At 44.0% G+C, this 15297-nt stretch overlaps 1 protein-coding gene across 1 annotated transcript in view; it reads right to left on the reverse strand.

The window, feature by feature from the left end:
• Nucleotides 1-14387, reverse strand: part of LOC139155664 (SEC14-like protein 5) — a gene marked incomplete at its 5' end in the record, with an annotated part of 67439 nt that extends 53052 nt beyond the window's left edge. Inside the window, 2 exon segments of the mRNA XM_070730904.1 lie at nt 12707-12760; nt 14315-14387. Coding sequence (XP_070587005.1) covers nt 12707-12760; nt 14315-14387 — 127 coding nt within the window.
• Nucleotides 14388-15297: the final 910 nt, after the last annotated feature.

Raw genomic sequence — 15297 nt, forward strand, 5'->3', positions numbered from 1 at the left:
CTTACAGTGTAAAAACATATGGGCTACCCAACTTGATTAGGGTAGATCAATAGATACAATCTATATAGACATTTGCAGTCCTTGACTCAGTAGTTCATGACAAACTTCTTCTGAAACGAAAATCCTATGGCATCTCTGGACCTCTGCATGATTGGATTTCAGCATTCCTGTCCAACAGACAACAAACAAGTGGTCAAAATAGGTAATGCTATATCTAATCCTGCTCCAGTTAACAGTGGTGTCCCACAAGGCAGTGTTTTAGGACCTACTCTCTTTATATCCTACATAAATGATCTCTGTGACAATATCACAAGCAATTGTGTTCTCTTTGCTGATGATGTTAAACTATTTAATACCACTGACAATACTTCTACTCTTCAAAAGGACCTTGACCATGTAGCTGAATGGTCTAACAATTGGCAACTTCAAATCTCTACCAACAAATGCTCCATCCTACACATTGGTAAAAAGAAACCGAATACTAAATACATACTTGATAAAACTGAACTCACAGAGGACCCTCACTCAGTCAAAGACCTTGGAGTACTCATTTCCAATGATCTAAGTGCTAGAGCCCACTGTAACAGCATTGCCAAAAAAGCATTAAGAATTGTAAACCTCATCTTATGTAGCTTCTTCTCTAGAAACACTGATTTATTAACCAGAGCATACAAAACATTTGTAAGACCTATTCTAGAATATAGCTCACCTGTGTGGAATCCACACTGCATATCAGATATTAATACAATCGAAGGAGTCCAGAAATCACAAGAAGAGTCCTTCACTCCTCACGTAACAAATTACCCTACTCCTCCAGACTTCAAATACTAAATCTAGAAAATTTACAACTACGTTGTCTCCGAACTGATTTAACTGTTGTTCATAAAATCATACATCATAATGTACTCCATCAGGGACTACTTCACCTTTAACAACAACAACACACGAGCACGTAATAGATATAAACTGAATGTAAATCGCTCCAAACCTGATTGCAGAAAATACGATTTCAGCAATAGAGTGGTCACTGCCTGGAACTCATTACCTGACTCTGTTGTTGCTTCCCCCAACTCCAAAATCTTCAACCTTACATTATCTACAATTGACTTCTCCCCTTTTCTAAGAGGTCTGTAAGGGGCGTGCATAAGTGCACCTTCGTGCCTAATGTCCCTGTCCTACTGACTTATTATCCTTTCCATTACTACGTTCTACTTATGTTATGTTAATATGTACTATAATACTATACTTGTTTGACAAATAAATAAATAAATTCTATTGCTATTGCTATCCTAAGCCGCTGGGTCATTCATTACCTTACATGTATGTGAGTGTCAAGAGGACACAATGCACTAAGTACCAGTTTTGACCATAAATGTGAGAAAGAGAAGAGGGGGAAGAACCATAGATGTTTCTCCACTGATTTCCACCTCATACCCACCCATTTCAGCACAGCTCACTTCAACCGATGACCTTGACAAAGAGATTATGCAACATATCCTGTGCTTTGAAGGCCATAAATATCAGCAGCCGGCCTTCCAAGGCACAAGAATATCCAAGTGTTAAGCCAGAAGCAATTAAATACACGCGCACACACACCCCGAGATCATGTCAGTTCAACATGGTTCCGGGTCAAGTTCAAATATCTTTTAAAGTCACTGTCCACACGAGCTACGACGATTTCCTAACCTGCCTTTTGTTCAAACTGAAAATCAGTGGCCCAGAAAGATTCTTAGGAAAAAAGTCTTTGTTCAGTCTTACCCCATGAGTCAGAATAAGAGAATAATAAGAGTTGGAAGGGACCTTGGAGGTCTTCTAGTCCAACCCCCTGTTCAGGCAGGAAACTCTATACCCGTGATGCCACAGGTGGCACATACAGCCATATCTGCCGCACGCAAGCTGTTGCCCCAGGTCAGCTCCAGCACGCATGTGCACGATAGCCAGTTGATTTTTGGCTCGTGTGGAGGGTCTGGGAGGATGTTTTCAGTCTCCATAGGGCCTCTGGGGGGGATGATAGAGGGTGTTTTCGCCTCCCCCAGGCTGCAAGAAAGCCTAAGGAGCTTGGGAAGCGTGAAAAACAGGCCTACAGGAAATGGGGGAGTGGGGGGGATCGTGTGCATCAGGGATGGGTTCCCATTACTGCCCATTACATGGACCAATCCAGTTCTCTCAATGTTCATGATCCTCCCCTGTACTTCCAGCTGGTGCTGAACAAAAGATGACCTTGAGTCCCTGGAAGGACTGTGTTTTGGCTAGCATTTTTCCTTCCCATGCAACCACCCATCCCCAATTCCCACAGTACTCTTCTACTTGTGGCAGGCCAAAGTCTCCAACTCAAAACGATGGCTTCGGCCTGACACTCACCATGAACTGCCTTCTAGAGATTCTTATATCCCAGGTCACAATCATAAACTCTTCTGTGTTTTGAACTCAAGAAATGCTCTTAGTTATTTGTACCTGGTGACATCCCCAAAAGTGCTTTTCCAAAAGGCAACTGGATTTTCTTGGGATTTTATTTTTTTCCCTTAAAAACATTTTACTTCTCTTCCGAGAAGCTTCTTTTCCTCAATTCTGAAGAACTGAAGAAGCTTCTTGGATGAGAAGCAAAACATTTTCAAGGAAGTCCAGTTGCCTCTTGAAAAAACACTGTTGGCACAACCCTGAGTTGGATGACGGAGAATCTCCATAGACTTCCGTAAAGGAAAAAAGTGATGTTCTAGTTCCCAAAAGGCTCTTAAAATCAATAAATAATACAGGAAGCTTGCAACTGCATTTCTTAATGTTTGGACAATGGAAAATCAGCTGATCCAGAAAGCAGGTTGCTGTAGGAGACTTAATTGAAGGCAACAACCAAGGCCTCCTCAGATAAAATGATGAAAAGCTGCTGATTTGGGCAGAATGCCAACCTCACTACACACAGAGAGAGAAAGACAGACACACACACGATACATACACCCAGAGACACAAACACACACGAGACATACACACACACGAGAAATACACACACAGAGAGACATATATAGAGAGAAGGAGAAAGAAACAGACACACACACGATACATAAACCCAGAGACACAAATCCAAACACGCGAGACATACAGAGAGAGAGAGATGAAACATGCACAGTGAGAGACACACACACACACGAGACATACACAAAAACACACACACACACAGAGGGACACAAACACACAAGGCAAACACAGAGAGAGAGAGAGATACACATACACAGAGACACAAACACACATGACATACAGAGAAAGAGAGATGAAACATACAGAGAGAGAGAGACGACACACACACACACACAAACAAACACACACACAGAGGGACACACACACAAGGCATACATAAAGAGAGAGAGACACACACACACAGAGACACAAATACACACAAGGCATACACACAGACACACACACACACACACACAAACACAAATGCACATGAGAGATACAGAGAGAGAGATGAAACACACACAGAGAGATACACACACACATACAAGCATACAGAGAGAGATGGGGGGCACATGAGACATACACACACACACACACACACACACAGAGTTAGAGAGAGAGAGAGAGAGAGAGAAGCATTTATTTATTCATTCCTCATTCATCATCATCACACTACTATAACCCCCACCCCATCTCGGCTAAATGATGCTTAACCTTTAAAAAACACACAATGTTTGGGGTACGCGTTGCTAATTTGTGCTGCAAAAGGTTGCTTCTTTGAATTTTTTTTAATGACTGCCACATCTGACCATTCCACAGCGCAGCAACGGAGGACAAACCAAACAGCGAACAGCTGACTTGACATTTAACACAGCCTGTTTGTAACACAACATCTCTGCTAGGGATTAAATGACATTTAATGATGCATGGGCTCTCGTGTCTACACAGACAGCAAAAATAAAAAACACAGATGTCATTTGTAAAGAAATGTCCCCTGGAGAAGGGCGGCCTAGAAATTTGATAAATTAATTAATAAATGCATTAATTACAATTGAGATAGAGAAAATTGAAGTTCCGTTTTTAAATGAATTGTGAATTGAGATACATAAAAATGAAATAGCTTTAGAGAGGCTATTTGTGGTTGTTGCTGAAATGCAAAACATTTGAGTCCAATTTTACAAATTTTGTATCACAGCCGTTCACCAAATCGCTGCAGTCGTTAAATGAATCGTGCGATCATAAAGCAATCCTGGCTCTTTCCATTGACTTTGCTTATGGGAAGCCAGCTGAGAAGGTTGCAAAGTGATCACACATCCCTGGCGCAGCTTGACTGTCATAAATACATGGCAAGCACCTGAATTATGACCGAATAGCCGTGGGACATTTCCTAACAGAAGAGCCAGGGTGGCGCAGCAGGTAGAGTGCTGTACAGTAGTCCCTCGCTATACCGCGCTTCACCTACTGCGGCTTCACTTCATTGCGGGTTTCTGAGGAAGTCGATCGGCAGTTTTAAACAGTCCGCCGAACTCGATCGGCAGGTTTTTAAAAAATATATATATATCTAAAATTGTAAATACTGTATTTAAATACTGTATCTAAAATAAATACTCTGTGGGAAGGGTTTATAAACACTTAAAACAATGAAAACTTACCAAACAATTACAATATAAATACTTAAATAAGTACTATCAGTCGATAAATTCCCCATCGCGGATTTCACCTATCGCGGCCAGGTCTGGAACGTAACACCAGCGATAGGTGAGGGACTACTGTACTGCAGGCCACTGAAGCTGACTGCTAAATCTGCAGGTCAGCGGTTCAAATCCCATCACCGGCTCAAGGTTGACTCAGCCTTCCATCCTTCTGAGGTGGGTAAAATGAGGACCCAGATTGTGGGGGCAATAGGCTGGCTCTGTCAAAAAGTGCTATTGCTAACATGTCGTAAGCCGCCCTGATTCTAAGGAGAAGGGCGGCATAAAAATCGAATAAACAAACAAACAAACAATAAACCAGTGGAACAACTTGCCTCCAGAAGCTGTGGGTTAGGAGACCGGACAACCATTTGTGTGAAATGGTATAAGGCAGGGCTGTGAATCTCAGGGCCCGTGGGCCAGATCTGGCTTAAATCTAGCCCGCCAGCCCTTGAAACACAACCCTGATGCGTCCCTCAATGAAATTGAGTTTGCACCCCTGGTATAGGGTCTCTTGCTTGTGCAGGGGTTGGACTAGAAGACCTCCAAGGTCCCTTCAAAGTCTATTATTCTTTTACTCTCTTATTCTGAATGGATACCAAAATGTCACCCTGGGTATGTTTTAGGTGTACATTTTTACATTTATCTTGGACAAAATTTAGCAGATAAAAACAAGGGTAAAGTTTCCTTATGTGTAATCTTTGGAACAGGAAAAAAATCCAACAGCTATTCAAGATTGTCCCTTTCTCTGGCTCCTTCTCATTAAAACAAGTTAGTCGAAAATTCCCACGACCACAAATATTCCTACGTCATGGCTGCTTTTCTATAAACTCATCTTAACTCCCCATGTCTAAACAACCAAAATATCCACTTGGTCTTCTTGACTCCTAGCAAACAATTACAAACACACATAAAAAAGGAAATATATAAAATAAAATATATCCAACTGATCCACTTGGCACCTAGCCAATGACAAAACAAAAACAAATATTCTATCTAGGTAAAGACTGACATGCCCACCAACATAATATCAGATTCCTTCCTTAAGTTTTTTTCCTGAATTTTAAAAGATATTGTTGCTTGGCTTTATTTCACACAATCTCTTTTTGAATAAAATCATCCAGAACAATGATGGCGAACTTATGGCACAAGTACCAGCATGTTATTGTTGTTGTTGTTGTTGATGATGTTGTTGTTGTTATTGTTTGGTTTTATATCCCGCCCCTCTCTGAGTTCTCAGGGCAACTGCAGAACCATTTCTCCCAGCACATAAGCCATGCCCAGGTCAGCTCCACTGCGCATGCGTGCGCACCTTCTGCCAGCCAACTGATTTTCAGCCGGTTTGCTGACTTCTGAGAGGCCAGTTTTTTGCCTTCCCCAAGCTCCAGAGGCTTTCCTCAAGCCTCCAAGAGGGAGAAAAACAGCACAACGGGCAAACCGGAAATCCATTTTTCCGAACTTCTGGTTTGCCTGTTTGGCCATTTTTTCACCCAGGCTTCAGTGAGGCTTGTGTGCATGCGCGGGGATGGTGGGATTGGGTGCATGCACAGGGGCAGCACAGGGGGGGGGCGGCTTACATGCATGTGGGGTGGAGGGAATGAGTGTGAGCATGTGCATGCATGCTAACACACACACAAACACACACACACACACCTTTGGCACATGATCCAAAAATGATTCGCTGTCTTTCCCAGTTAGGTCTTATTTTGGGGATAATACAGTTACTATATGTGTCCATTTGGCTGACAATCTTAACAGGGGCTTATTATTTTATTTATAAGCATCCTAAAATAAATCATGCTAGGGCTTATTTTCCGGTGGGGTCTTATTTTCAGGGAAACAGGGTGGGTAATATCAGTGCTAGTGATGATGATGTTCAGAATAGAACAGAACTGGAAGGGACCTTGGAGGTCTTCTAGTCCAGCCCCCTGCTCAAGCAGGAGAACCTATGCCTGGGGTAGGCAAAGTTGGCTCTTCCATGACTTGTGGACTTCAACTCCCAGAATTCCTGAGCCAATCATGCTAGTCAGGAATTCTGGGAGTTGAAGTTCACATATCATAGAAGAGCCAACTTTGCCTACCCTTGACCTATACCATCTCAGATAAGAGGCTGTCCAGTCTCTTATTAAAAACCTCCAGTAATAAAACGCCCACAATTTCTGGAGGCAAGCTGTTCCACTGGTTAATTGGGTTAGGGCAGTGATGGTGAACCTTTTTTCCCTCGGGTGCCGAAAGAGCGTGTGTGCGCGCTATCGTGCATGCACAAGTGCCCACACCCATAATTCAATGCCTGGGGAGGGCGAAAACATCTTCCCCCACCCCCCAGAGGCCCTCGGGAGGCCAGAAGTGGCCTGTTTCCCAACTTGTGGTGGACCCAGTAGGCTCGTGTTTTTCCCTCCCCAGGCTCCAAAGGCTTCCCTGGAGCTGGGAGAGGGTAAAAATGCCCTCCCCCATCCCTCCAGAGGCTCTCTGGAAGCCAAAAACGCCCTCCCAGAGCCTCGGTGCCAGCCACACATATGCACAGTGGAGATGAGTGAGTGCAACGGCTCACGTGCCAGCAGATATGGCCACCTGTGGCACCTGTGCCATAGGTTCGCCATCACTGGATTAGGGTGATTGAAAGGCCTGCAAGGAAACAAGCACACTGAGAGAACACCAAGGACCCCCTCAAAATCCAGTCGTTGGCAACGGACTCATATTTATGACGGCTGCGCTCTCTCACGGTCACACGATCCTCGTTAGCGACTTTTCGACAAGTAGAGTCCACTGGGAAGCAGGATTCACTTTGTCACAACTGCAGTGATACTGCCAGCATGAAGCCTTCGTTTTGAGTTAGAGACTTTGGCCTGACACAAGTAGAATAGTACTGTGGTTGCATGAGAGGAAAAAATACTAGGCACAACAAATTCCTTCCAGAAGATTCAAGGTCATCCTTTGTTCAGCACCATCCAGAAGTACAGGGAGGAGTGTGGATATTGAGAGAATCAGACCAACCACCTTATCCCTTTTGATTAAAATAACGGAATGTGCTGAAATGTCAAAATTAACAATGGAACTTCAAAATAGGGATGAGACAGATTTCTCAAAGGCCTGGAATAAATGGTACTATTGGTTAAAACAAAGAAAATACTTAAAAATTACCCATCAAGAAGACTATCCAACGAAAACATCTTGTAAAATTAATAACTCATGAAACGAATTATATCATTGCATCTGATATGACCTACAGTAGACACCGATCGATACAATCTCTGGACTTTAAATAAATTGAGTGAACAAACCCTTAAATTACTAACTAATACACCATTGTGTACAATTAAAACCATAGGGAAATTTATACCACCTACATATTTGAACTATAGGGTGTATAGTATTGAAGCCCCAGCATCAACGCTGGTCTCTTTCTTCTTCTCTCTCCTTTTTCACTTTCCTTTTCCTTTTTTATTCCTTTTCTTTTTACTTTTTTCTTTTCTCCTCCTCTTCTCTCCTTCCCTCCTTTGTACTTTTTCTTTCTCTTCCCTTTCCCTCTGTCTTCTCTCTGTCATTTTGTCCTCGCCCTATCTTCCCCAGATATGTTGATTACATCTGTGATAATGTATAATATAGTATATGTATTGCTTTTGTTCTTTTGTTCTTCTTTTTTAATGTATATATCCAATATTTTTTTTTTTTAAGAGAGAATCGGAGTGGTCCACGTGATGAACTTGTGGATGCGGGGACAAGGGATGAACCTTAACCTGGGTAGAGAACAGTAGGGGAATTTAGTATCGGTTTGACCACAGTTCATATCCCACATGGCTCTATTAATAAGCTGGAATTTGGAAGAAAGCCAAGATTTGCAGTCTGATTTATTTATTGGATGTTTATTGCGACGCTGACAGATTCACTTCACAACTGCGACAAGAAAGGTAGTCAAAACCCAGAGCGAAGCTCACTTAATGACTGTCTTGCTTAACCACAAAGACATCGGGCTCCATTGCCGATTGCAAAATCAAGGATTACCAGTGGAATCCTACACCAGTACCACATGCCGCCCAATCTCTGTCAAAAGGAAGCAGGCAAGAAGCATGCTCAAGGTTCTCACAGCAGGCTGGCTTGACAAGCGGAGACCTCATGTGAACCAGCTGGAGGGGAGCGTGCATTGCACAGATGACCTAGCTGTAACCACTAACCCGGAGGAGAAGGTTACGGCTGAAAGCAGATTCCAGAAGAGCCTCGGCGGCGTTCCTCGGCTGAGCTATAAACAGAACCGGTCTCGAGGGCTGCAGCCTTCCCTCGGTCCTTGGCGACACAAGCTTCATGCTCCCTTGGCCCAAAAAATGCCCTCGTTTTTTTAAGTCGTTGCTCTCTCTAAGCCGGCAAGTGCACCATTAGGTCTCCTATGTTACAGCTCTGGACATGTGAAATGGGAAGTTTCTCCAGAAGAGGACCGAACGGGCCAGGCTGCAAAAGAAGCATTTAATCCAGTTTTTCAGCAAAACAGCTGTTTCTTTCTTTTTTCCCCCAACAATAACAACAGAACAAAGAAGGACCGAAGAGACTGTGGGTTGGGGGGGGGGGTTTGCAATTACGGATTGCAATGGCTTCCTTCCAGCAATGACATACATTTTTTTTTCAAGAGAATGAAAGAGGAAGATGAAAAGCATCGGGCAAGAATTTTGCCAGGTCAGCAAATAAGCAGAGGTGGCTTCTGGTTAACTTTGGTGGGTGGAGAATGGCTACCAATCCCATTGTTTTCTTAGGAAATAGCCAGGATTCAAGAGCAAAATTAAAGGTGCCTGTCAATAGAGCCTGGATGACACTGTAAAAAGTCAAGTGTGCCAAGCTCCGTTTTATCACACCAAGTTAACAAAGGAGAAATTCAGTTGAGTAAACAATACCCAAAACAAAGAACTCTCGATACAGACAAACAAGCTACCAGTAAAGGACAGCCTAATCAAGGGATCACAAAGACCATTGAACAGGGCAAGCCATGAGCATAGAAATGAACAACAAACTTTACTCCTGATGTTACCTGGCGAGGTAATGAAATTCCTGCAAGAAAACCTCAACCACCACTTCCACTTCCTCCTCCTACTCTTCCTTCTCCTCCTATTGTTCCTTTTATCCCCAAAACCCACATTTCTTCTCGCACTGATGATGTTATCTAGTTTGGTAATGAAATGTCTGCAAGAAAACATCCTCTTCCTCCTCCTCTTCCTCCTCTTCCTCCTCCTCCTCTCCACTCCCTTCTAGTACTGGTGATGTTACTGGTTGGGTGATGAAATGCCTGCAAGAAAACCTCACTCACGCCCTCATCACCTCAAGGTTCGACTACTGCAGCGCTCTCTACCTCTGAAGAGTGTTCGGAAAATTTGGATCGTGCAGAATGCAGCTGCGAGAGGAATCGTGGGCTTTCCCAGATACGCCCAAGTCTTGTCAACACTCCGTGGCCTGCACTGGCTGCCGATCAGTTTCCAGTCACAATTCAAAGTATTGGTAATGACCTACAAAGCCCTACATGGCAGCGGACCAGAATACCTTCAGGACCGTCTTCTGCTGCATGAATCCCAGTGATTGATAAGGTCCCACAGAGTTGGCCTTCTCCGGGTTCTGTCGACTAAACAATGTTGTCTGGTGGGCCCCAGGGGAAGAGCCTTCTCAGTGGCGGCCCCGGCCTCTGGAATCAACTCCCCCTGGAGATAAGAACCACCCCTACCCTCCTCACCTTTCGTAAGTTGCTGAAAACCCACCTATGTCACCAGGCATGGGGCCACCAATGTATCCCCTTGCTAATATGGTTTATGTATGGTATGATTGAATTGTGTGGTTATTTTAATGATAAGGGTTTTTAGATAGTTTTAAAGTATTGGATTTGTTTACATTGTTCACTGTTGTTATGAGCCGCTCCGAGTCTTCGGAGAGGGGCGGCATACAAATCTAATAAATTATTATTATTGTTGTTGTTGTTGTTGTTGTTATTATTATTGCCACCTCCTCCTCCTTTTCTCTAGAGACATTCTCTATTTTTGAAAGTAGCAGTAGAGTCTTCGAAGAAAAAGACTCAAAACTTCTTTTCCCCCTTTCCCTATCTTTGATTGGTTCTAGAGTTCTCCCAAATGATGGTTCCCTCCCCCCCCGGGGAGTCCATCTACAGGATAATTCATCTCCTCTCCCCCTCAAAAATATTCGCTAAGAGGGAAGAAATGGTATCACAGACAACAGGGCAACAATTCAGTGATAAGGTCAACTTCATTACAGAAATGCAATTGCTGGGGTTATTGTTTTGTTTCTGGCCTTTGCACACACACACGTTTTTTTCTGTCGAAGTTCAAATCCCAGTGAGGGTATGGCTAGTTGATGAGGCCAGAACAAGACCTAAATAGATCTATCCTAGTTTCCCTTAATTTTCAAATTCAGCAAAAACATGTTACACACTCACACACACACACACATAAAGAATTCAAGTTCATAATCCAAGTTAGACTTTTTTATACTTCCACATACAGATGGGAAAGACACCCCAAGCAGCAACAGTAGATACCGAAACCAGAAACTGTCATGTTCATTGCAGATGTTTGCAAAACTGCTTAGGAATCTGACAAGTACCAGGGTTGCTGAGATCAAGTGTACAGTTTCATCAGCTACTCACGGCTTCATCTGCCTGATGCTGTTCTGTTTCAGAAATTTTCAAAAATCAGTTGCAAAAATGCAAACTCTGGAACATAAAGGCAGGGAAGGGGGAAAGCGCTGTCATGCAGGTAGACGAGAAGAGACAAGAAGACAAGAGAAGACAAGAGACAAGAAGAGAAGAGAAGGTCTTCTAGTCCAGCCTGCTGCTCAAGCAGGAGATCTCATAGCCGGGACTCATTGCTCACAGTCACTCATGCCCTCATCACCTCGAGGTTCGACTACTGTAATGCTCTCTACATGGGGCTACCTTTGAAAAGTGTTCGGAAACTTCAGATCGTGCAGAATGCAGCTGCGAGAGCAGTCATGGGCTTACCTAGGTATGCCCATATTTCATCATCACTCCGCAGTCTGCATTGGTTGCCGATCAGTTTCCGGTCACAATTCAAAGTGTTGGTCATGACCTTTAAAGCCCTTCATGGCATTGGACCAGAATATCTCCGAGACCGCCTCCTGCCGCACGAATCCCAGCGACCGATTAGGTCCCACAGAGTGGGCCTTCTCCGGGTCCCGTCAACTAAACAATGTCGGTTGGCGGGCCCCAGGGGAAGAGCCTTCTCTGTGGCGGCACCGGCCCTCTGGAACCAACTCCCCCCGGAGATTAGGACTGCCCCTACTCTTCCTGCCTTCCGTAAACTCCTTAAAACCCACCTTTGCCGTCAGGCATGGGGGGAACTGAAACATCTCCCCCTGGGCATGTTTAATTTATGCATGGTATGTCTGTGTGTGTGTCTGTTAGCATATGGGTTTTTTTAAATATTTAAATATTTTTAAATTTGTCTGTTTACTTATGATTTGTTTCTACATGTTGTGAGCCGCCCCGAGTCTTCGGAGAGGGGCGGCATACAAATCTAAGTAATAAATAAAAATAAATAAATAAAATAAATGTATGGTACATGTGCCACAGGTGGCATACAGAGCCACATTGGAGGGCATGTGAGACTTTGCCATGCCCCTACGCTTCCCGCCTTCCGCAAGATGTTGAAGACCTATCTATGTCGCCAGGCATGGAGGGAATAATTATCTCTTCCCCCACCACCACCTTTTTTCCTGACTGTAATATATGAGAATGGTGTGATTGTGCAGTATAATTGCTTTTAATATCTATGGGTTTTAAATCTTGTTTTTTAACTTTATTGGATTTGTATTCTATGTATTGTATTGTTGTTGTTGTGAGCCGCCCCGAGTCTTCGAAGAGGGACGGCATACAAATCTAATAAATCTTAAATCTTAATCTTCAGCTCCAGCGCGCATGCACGCACTGGCCAGCTAATTTTCAGCCTTGGGAAAGCTTCGTCCTCTGGACGCTTCAGGAAAGCTTCTCTGAAGGCCCGGAAGCCCCCCCCCCCCCCCCAAAAATCCCCCAATGGACAAACCAGACGTTTGGAAAAACGCACTTCCAGTTTGCCATTGTGCTGGTTTTTGCACTCTGAAGGGTTCTGGAAAGCTTCCTGAAGCCCGAGAGTACAAAAAACAGCATGGGCAAACCAGAAGTCCATTTTTTTCAAACTTAGGGCATTTTCTTTCACCTACCAGGCTTCAGAAAGGCCTGTGCCTATGCGCAAGGGAGGACAGCACGGTGGGTGCGCATGCACGGGAGGGGGAGGGAAGGAGTGTGGGCACGTGTATGCATGCTAGCACACCCCCACACCCATTTGGCATGTGAACCAAAAAAAGTTCACCATCACTATCCTATACCATTTGAGGAGAGAGGGAGAGAGAGTTGGGGAAAGCAACAGAGAGATACATAGAGAGATAACACTGGCTACCAATCAGTTTCCAGTCACAATTCAAAGTGTTGGTAATGACCTATAAAGCCCTACATGGCATCGGACCAGAATACCTTCGGGACCGCCTTCTGCCGCATGAATCCCAGTGACCGATTAGGTCCCACAGAGTTGGCCTTCTCCGGATCCCGTCGATGAAACAGTGTTGTCTTGCGGAATCCAGGGGAAGAGCCTTCTCTGTGGTGGCCCCAGCCCTCTGGAATGAACTCCCCCCGGGGATTAGGACCACCCCCACCCTCCTTGCCTTTCATAAACCCCTGAAAACCCACCTATGTCGCCAGGAATGAGGAAATTGATATACCCCTCGGCTGTTCCGCTTTACATATGATTTGTTTGGATTGCATGATTGTTCTCAATAAGGGTTTTAAATATTGTTTTTTATATTGGTTTTGTATAGTGTATTGTTTGTTGTGAGCCGCTCCGAGTCCTCGGAGAGGGGCAGCTTACAAATCTAATAAATTATTATTATTATAAGAGAGGGATGGGGAGAGAGGGGGCAGAGAGAGGGGGGGAGAAAGGGAGAGGGGGGTAAAAGGGTTTTGTAGCTTCTGGTGGTTTTTAACAACCAGTTGTCTGTCTTAATGACCAGATGGGTAGTGGTAAAGGGGCAGGGTCATGTGACTGGGTGGGAGTGAGTGAGTGAGGTCGAGTTGGCCACACCCACCCAGGTTTTGTGGCTCTTGATGGTTTTTTTTTTCTGTTGGCAATGGGTCCAAATGGCTCTTTGAGCATTTAAGATTGCAGACCCCTGGACTAGAATAACAGAGTTGGAAAGGGACCTTGGAGGTCTTCTAATTCGACCCACTACTCAAGCAGGAAACTCTGGAGTGTTGGAGCACTCACAATTCCCAAAGGCAACTTGTCCCACTAAATAATTGTTCTAGCTGTCATGAAATCCCTCCTTAATTCCAGATTGCTTTTTTCCCTGATTAGTTTCCACCCATTGCTTCTTGTCCTGCCTTCAGGTGCTTTGGAGAATAGTTTGACTCCCTCTTCTTTGGGGCATCCCCACCTCAAATATTGAAACACTGCTATAGTATCACCCAAGTTTTTCTTTTTGTGAAACTAAGGTAAAGGTAAAAGTTCTGGTTGTTTCCGACTCTAGGGGGTGGTGCTCATCTCCGTTTCAAAGCCGAACAGCCAGTGCTGTCCCTAGGCATTCTCCGTGGTCATGTGGCTGGCATGACTAAATGCCGAAGGTGCACAGAGCGCTGTTACCTTCCCACCAAGGTGGTCCCTATTCTTCCACTTGTATTTTTTATGTGCCTTCGAACTGCTAGTTTGGCAGAAGCTGGGACAGAAGTTGAGAATGGGAGCTCACTCAGTTATGGGGCTCTAGGGATTTGAACCACTGAACTGCCAACCTTTTGATCGACAAATTCAGCATCTTAGCCACCATGTCCCTTCATTAAAAAAATTAACACCCTCAAAAATGTCCAACGATACTTCTCCAGAAGAGCCTTCACTCCTCTACCCGAAACAGAGTTCCCTACGAAACTAGACTTACAATCCTGGGTCTTGAAAGCTTAGAATGCCTTAAACATGATCTAAGTATTGCCCACAAGATCCTATGCTGCAATGTCCTGCCTATCAAAGACTACTTCAGTTTCAACCACAACAACACAAGAGCACACAACAGACTCAAGCTTAATATTAACCGCTCCAAACTGGACTGTAAAAAATACGACTTTAGTAATTGAGTTGTCGAAGCGTGGAACTCATTACCGGACTCTGTAGTGTCATCCCCAAACCCCCAACACTTTACTCTTAGACTACCTACAGTTGACCTCTCCAGATTCCTAAGAGGTCAGTAAGGGGCCTTCATAAGTGCACTAATGTGCCTTCCATCCCCTGTCCTATTGTCTCTCCTATATCCCATATATCTTCTCTACTATATCTCTATAAGCTTCATTGTATATTATTGTGTACTGGACCAAATAAACAAATAAACAATAAATAAATAAATAAACAAACAAACAAACAAATAAACAAGCAAGCAAGCAAGCAAGCAAGCAAGCAAGCAAGCAAGCAAGCAAGCAAGCAAGCAAGCAAGCAAGCAAGCTATAGCATTAGAAATAGCATTTATATACCAGTTCAACAGTACTTTATAGCCCTCTCTAAGCAGTTTACAAAGAGTAAGCGTATTTCCCCCACAATCCAGGTCCTCGTTTTACCGACCTTGGAAGGATGGAAGGCTGAGT

The sequence above is a fragment of the Erythrolamprus reginae genome, unplaced genomic scaffold, assembly GCF_031021105.1.
Source record: "Erythrolamprus reginae isolate rEryReg1 unplaced genomic scaffold, rEryReg1.hap1 H_40, whole genome shotgun sequence".
In the NCBI taxonomy this organism is placed as follows: Eukaryota; Metazoa; Chordata; class Lepidosauria; order Squamata; family Dipsadidae; genus Erythrolamprus; species Erythrolamprus reginae.